Here is a 6,552-nt window from a genome sequence, read left to right as displayed (position 1 = left end):
AAAAAAAAAAAAAAAGAATAAAAAATAAAAAATTCCTAAGGAAAATACTTCATCTTGTATGCACACAATATTGACTCAGAACATATGAAGATTAACTCAATAAACTTAAAATCTTAATCTGAAAATCTATAATTGCAATGGAATATTTTAATATATCCTTGCAGAAAATTCAAGAGACAACCAGTGATGGCAAACAAGTTATTTGAAAACAGTTAAATATTTTTAAGAAACATCTACAGAAGCTTTTGTTCAACAAAAACATACACATAGTTTTTAATCACATATAATGAAACAAAATTGAAAATGTACTGAGAGATTACATTCAACTGTAATAGGAAACACCGACAATCTGCTTGATATTAGGAAGGTGCTTATTCTTACACTGCAGGACTGGTTAAGTGCATTCAATGCACAATGCAGTGGAGGGACAAACACCCATGTAGTTGTTTTTGACTGCATCACTGTAGTTGTCATGGTGGAATCAGAAACACAGTCACTTGTACTGTTAACAAAACATGGTGTTTATTACATAAATAATACCTTTGATAAATTCAACCTAGAGATGAGGTAAGTCAGAGGATCACAGAATATTCCCAACCTTAAGAGTCTAAATAGTTGCCTGGTGGACACATTAGAGTTTCTAGGAAAATCCAAACTGCAGTGCATCTTTGAGTAGAACTTTTGAAGACAATCTGTGGAAAACTACATCTCTGAAAATATGGCAGCTGGGGCCATGCACAGTGGTTCACGCCTGTAATCTTAGCACTTTGGGAGGCCAAGGTGGGCGGATCATGAAGTCAGGAGTTTGAGACCAGCCTGGCCAACATGATGAAACCGTGTCTCTACTAAAAATACAAAAAAATTTAGTTGGGTTTGGTGGCGGGCACCTGTAATCCCAGCTACTTGGGAGGCTAGGGCAGGACAATTGCTTGAACCCAGGAGGCAGAGGTTGCAGTGAGCCAAGATCATACCACTGCACTTCAGCCTGGGCAACAGAGCAAGACTCCATCTCAGAAAAAGAAAGAAAAGAAAGGGAAAGAAAGAAGGAAGGAAGGGAGGAAGGGAGGGAGGGAGGGAGGAGGGAGGGAGGGAAAGGAGGGTAGGAGGGAGGCAGGCAAATATGGCAGTCAAGCAGTTAGTGGTGGTTCTAAGAATACTCTCAGCTGGCAGAGCAAAGGATCAGGACAATGTGGTGGAAGCAGGTGTCCCTGAAGCCTCTATGCATCCATCTGTCTCCACATATGGTGGCTATAAAACCTGACTAATGCTTTCTTTACTTCTGCCTTCCATATCTCCTGCAAGTAGGCTATTGGTCCATTATACCATGGAGCCATAAAAGGATAGATTACAGAAAACATAAGTCACAACATCACCCATGTTAACACAATCCAGGACAGCCATTTCCAGCTATAGGTTATATGGTTCTATCTCAAGTTTCTCTTATTGATGCAAAGCCTATTATCCAAATCACAGCCAGAAAGAATTACAAATAGCAAAGAACAGAAAATGAAAATAATAATTCCAATGAGAGAGTATACTGCATGATAAATTTTGCAGACTCAAAAATTTATTATGATTATTTTTTAGCATAAAAAATAGAAAAAAGGGCATTCTGTCTTCCTCTAAAAAAGCTTCTTTTGGTCAGAAAGAAAGATGAAATACATATAATGATATTTAGTACCTGCCACATAAGGCCAGTAGGAAATCCTAAAGATCACCAAATTGTCATTTTTTGATGGCCTGTTACAGCACAACTAAAAAATACATAAAAATCAAAACTACTAGCTTATTACAAATACACTTCAATTCACTCATGAATCTAACAGACTTCAATGTGGACAAAATTTCAGAAAGTGATTTAATGAAAAAATACTATCAATTCAACTTGTGTACAACTGTATAAGAGCTTACAGAATTATCTCATCTCAGTGTTCTTTTGTGAAATAGAAATCCATAATTCAGAGATCCACTTTAAGAATCAGTAACTGACAATATATTTTATAACACTTCTGTCATGTTGTGAATTTTCTAGAACAATATACATGAATTAATTTGCATCAGGCTTTCCCATATTATCTACATTTATACAACACCTCCCTAGTGGGAGTTTCAACGAGATTGAAATTTCACACATAAGGGAGTATCACATAAGCATTTGTTAAAATTGAAGACATTGTTATTTCTCACTTTTATAGGATTTCTATCCAGTCTGCATTCTCACATATAAGTATATGGGCCAACTGAAGGCTTTCTCACAATGTCTATATTCAGGAAGTCGCTTTCCAGTGTGAGTTTGTTCATGGCTTCCAAGTACACTGAGACAAATAAAGGTTTTTCCACATTCTTTACAATTATAGAGTTTTCCACATTCTTTACATTTTTAAGGTTATTAATTCTTTATATTTATAGGGCATATGAAAATTCTTTACACTTCATATGCCTTCTCATGGTCTTTAAAAGGTCACATGACCATTGAAGGTTTTCCCACATTGCCTACATTCGCAGGGTTTCCTGTCCAGTATGAATGCTTCCTCATATTCACATGTAAAGAATTGAAGGTATCCCCATGTCTTATAGTCATAGGGTTTCTCTGAAATATGAATAATTTCATGTCTTCAAAAGGAAATGGGGGCCGGATGCAGTGGCTCACACCTGTAATCCAACACTTTGGGAGGCCAAGGCAGGCGGATCGTCTGAGGTCAGGAGTTCGAGACCAGCCTGGCCAACGTGGTGAAACCCCATCTCTACTAAAAACACAAAAATTAGGTGGGCATGGTGGTTCACACCTGTAGTCCCAGCTACTCAGGAAGCCGAGGCAGGAGAATCACTTGAACCCAGGAGACAGAGGTTGCAGTGAGCTGAGATCGTACTACTGTACTCCAGCCGGGGTGACAGAGTGAGACTTCATCTCAAAAAAAAAGAAAAAAAAATGGAATAGGACAACTGAAAACTTTGCCATATTGCTTACATACATAGGGTTACTCTCCGCTATGAACTCTTTCATGTATTCGAAAGGAACGGGAACACTTGAAGGCTTTACCACATTGTTGACATGCATAGGGTTTCTCTCCAGTGTGAGTTCGTTCATGGATTCGAAAGGAACGTGAGCAACTGAAGGCTTTATCACATTGTTTACATTCATAGGGTTTCTCTCCAGTGTGAGTCCTTTCATGCATTCGAACAGAACTAGAACAACTGAAGGCCTTACCACATTGTTTACACTCATAAGGTTTCTCTCCAGTGTGAGTCCTTTCATGTATTCGAATGGAACTGGAACAACTAAATGCCTTACCACACTGTTTACATTCGTAGGGTTTTTCTCCAGTGTGAGTCCTTTCATGCATTCGAAAGGAACTGGAACAACTGAAGGCTTTACCACACTGTTTACATTCATAGGGTTTCTCTCCAGTGTGAGTCCTTTCATGCATCCGAAAGGAACTAGAAAAACTAAAGGCTTTACCACACTGTTTACATTCATAGGGTTTCTCTCCAGTGTGAATTCTTTCATGCATTCGAAAGGAACTGGAACAACTGAAGGCTTTTCCACACTGTTTACATTCATAGGGTTTCTCTCCAGTGTGAGTCCTTTCATGTATTCGAACAGAACTGGAACAACTGAAGGCTTTACCACATTGTTTACATTCATGGGGTTTCTCTCCAGTGTGAGTTCTTTCATGCATTCGAAAGGAACTGGAACAACTGAAGGCTTTACCACACTGTTTACATTCAAAGGGTTTCTCTCCAGTGTGAGTTCGTTCATGGATTTGAAAAGAACTAGGACAATCAAAGGCTTTCCCACATTCCTTGCATTTATAAGGTCCATTTCCAGTGTGCATTATCATATGTCTTCGATAGCTTGGAAGAGAAATGAATGCTTTCCCACATTCCTTACAATCATAGGGTTTCTCTCCTGTATGAATTCTTTCATGTTTTCTAAAGGAACTAGGAAAACTGAAGGCTTTGCCACATTTTTTACATTTATAGGGTTTTTCTCCAGTGTGAATCCTTTCATGACTTCGAAAGGATGTGGGACAACTAAGAGCTTTACCACATTGCTTACACTGATAGGGTTTTTCCCCAGTGTGAGTCCTTTCATGTATTTGAAAAGTTTGGTAATATCTGAAGGCTTTTCCACATTGTTTACATTCATAAGGTTTCTCTCCAGAGTGAGTTCTTTCATGATTTCGAAAAGAGCTGGGATGACTGAATGTTTTCCCACATTCTTTACATTTATAGGGTTTCTCTCCTGTGTGCATTCTCATGTGTCCTCGAAAGGTTGTGTGATAAATGAAGGCCTTCCCACATTCCTTACATTCATAAGGTTTCTCTCCAGTATGAGTTCTTTCATGTATTTGAAAGGAACTGGGCCAACTGAAAGCCTTACCACACTGCTTACATTTATAGGGTTTCTCTCCAGTGTGAGTTCTTTCATGGATTCGAAATGAACTTCGAAAGCTGAATCTTTTCCCACATTCCTTACATTCATATGACTTCTCTCCATATTTGTGATATTCATATGATCTATGTTCAGTATGAGATCTCATGTGCCTATTAAGAGATGAATGACACATATAGTCCTTTCCACACACACTACATTCATATGGTTTTACTCTAGTAAAAGTTTTCTTGTTTGGTTTAGGATTTGGAGTCTGACTGATGGTTTCTCCAAACTGACTACCTTCTTTCCTTTCACAGAGCCTCTCTACCATATGACTTCTGTGAGAAAAAAAAAAAAAAGCACACAATTAGTGGCTTTTTAAAATTAATAATTTTATAATTATTATTTCACAATCAGTAGGTAGCAGAATTACACTTTTGCCATTTTCAGGGGAAGTGTATGTCATGAATGCTCAGGAAGAGTACTTGACCAGAGCTATTCTCAAAACAATAAAACTCATAATATAGAGTTTCTTTTTTTTTTGAGAAGAGTCTTGCTCTGGGATTACAGGAACCCACCACCACACCTGGCTAATTTTTAGATTTTCAGTAGAGGCAGGGTTTTGCCATGTTGGCCAGGCTGGCCTCAAACTCCACACCTCAGGTGATCTGCCCACCTCAGCCTCCCAAAGTGCGGGGATTACAGGCGTGAGCCACAGCGCCCGGCCATCTGTACCATTTTTAAGAAAACTTTCTTGGCAACAATTTTCAACAAATAAATATGAAATGGGGCTTCTTCCAATTATTCTTTTTTTTTTTCTTTTTTTTTTTTCAGACGGAGTCTCACGCCCAGGCTGGAGTGCAGTGGCCGGATCTCAGCTCACTGCAAGCTCCGCCTCCTGGGTTTACGCCATTCTCCTGCCTCAGCCTCCCCAGTAGCTGGGACTACAGGCGCCTGCCAAATCGCCCGGCTAGTTTTTTGTATTTTTTAGTAGAGACGGGGTTTCACCGTGTTAGCCAGGATGGTCTCGATCTCCTGACCTCATGATCCACCCATCTCGGCCTCCCAAAGTGCTGGGATCACAGGCTTGAGCCATCGCGCCCGGCCCCAATTATTCATTTTTTAAACTTAATGACATGCTAAGATTCTCTCATAAGACAGTATTTTCTTTTGTAAATACAACTCACCTTAGCTTTCTCCCCTGATTTTTGTGGTCTTCAGTGTTCTTCTCCTCCCAGTTTTCCCCTAAAATGCAGGCCCAGAAAAATCATTAAAACTATTTGAAATTATAGAAAAAATATTAGATTCTAAATCTAGGATGAGCTGTTATCCTGTCTGATTTATTTACCAAAGTATTCCCTTTCAACATCCTAAACCTTGGAACCTTCTTGATGAACAAGAAACACTTGTTCTCTAATTGACCAAGTGAGGGAATAATTTCAGTCTTACCTATAGAGGCCAAGTTAACAAAGGTTTCCTGCATCACATCTCTGTAGAGTTTCTTCTGAGAGGGACCCAGCAAAGCCCACTCTTCCTGGGTGAAGTTCACAGCCACATCCTCAAAGACCACTGAGTCCTGAAACATCCCACATGTATAGAGGAGGATGGGTGAGACTGACAGCACTGAGGATATATACTCAGTTCATTAAAAGTCCATATATAATTCATTTTTCTCCATTTATCCTGTAACTTTGACATCAGAACTCAAATCTCTGTCCACACTTACTTCTTCATAAATTTAACAACGCCATGAATATTTGGAAATTATTTTTACATTTTTCCTATGATCACTTCAAGTCTTATGCTCTCCAATGACAGGATACACAGCATCTTGGAGAAATGCTATAGAAATAAAACAAGTGGCCGGGCGCGGTGGCTCAAGCCTGTAATCCCAGCACTTTGGGAGGCCGAGACGGGCGGATCACAAGGTCAGGAGATCGAGACCATCCTGGCTAACACGGTGAAACCCCGTCTCTACTAAAAAAAAAAATACAAAAATCTAGCTGGGCGAGGTGGCGGGCGCCTGTAGTCCCAGCTACTCCGGAGGCTGAGGCAGGAGAATGGCGTAAACCCGGGAGGCGGAGCTTGCAGTGAGCTGAGATCCGGCCACTGCACTCCAGCCCCGGCAACAGAGCGAGACTCCGTCTCAAAAAAAAAAAAAAAAAAAAAGAAAT

General features: G+C 39.8%; 1 protein-coding gene across 2 annotated transcripts in view; it reads right to left on the bottom strand.

The window, feature by feature from the left end:
• Nucleotides 1-2,762: 2,762 nt before the first annotated feature.
• ZNF709 (zinc finger protein 709) overlaps nucleotides 2,763-6,552 on the bottom strand; it is a 16,922-nt gene continuing 13,132 nt past the window's right edge. The window contains exons 2-4 of one of the 2 annotated variants that reach the window (XM_026449148.2): nucleotides 5,828-5,954; nucleotides 5,566-5,623; nucleotides 2,763-4,548 (exon numbers count right to left, since the gene is read on the bottom strand). In XM_026449148.2, coding sequence (XP_026304933.1) covers nucleotides 2,979-4,548; nucleotides 5,566-5,623; nucleotides 5,828-5,954 — 1,755 coding nt within the window. In that variant the 3' untranslated portion in view covers nucleotides 2,763-2,978. Of the gene's footprint in view, nucleotides 4,717-5,565; nucleotides 5,624-5,827; nucleotides 5,955-6,552 lie in introns of both variants that reach the window. The other variant, XM_023188733.3, reaches the window with a different exon arrangement.

This window comes from Piliocolobus tephrosceles, chromosome 21 (assembly GCF_002776525.5).
Source record: "Piliocolobus tephrosceles isolate RC106 chromosome 21, ASM277652v3, whole genome shotgun sequence".
Lineage (NCBI taxonomy): Eukaryota > Metazoa > Chordata > Mammalia > Primates > Cercopithecidae > Piliocolobus > Piliocolobus tephrosceles.
Note: the sequence above shows the minus strand (reverse complement) of the source record. Positions and strands in the feature narration are given on the sequence as shown.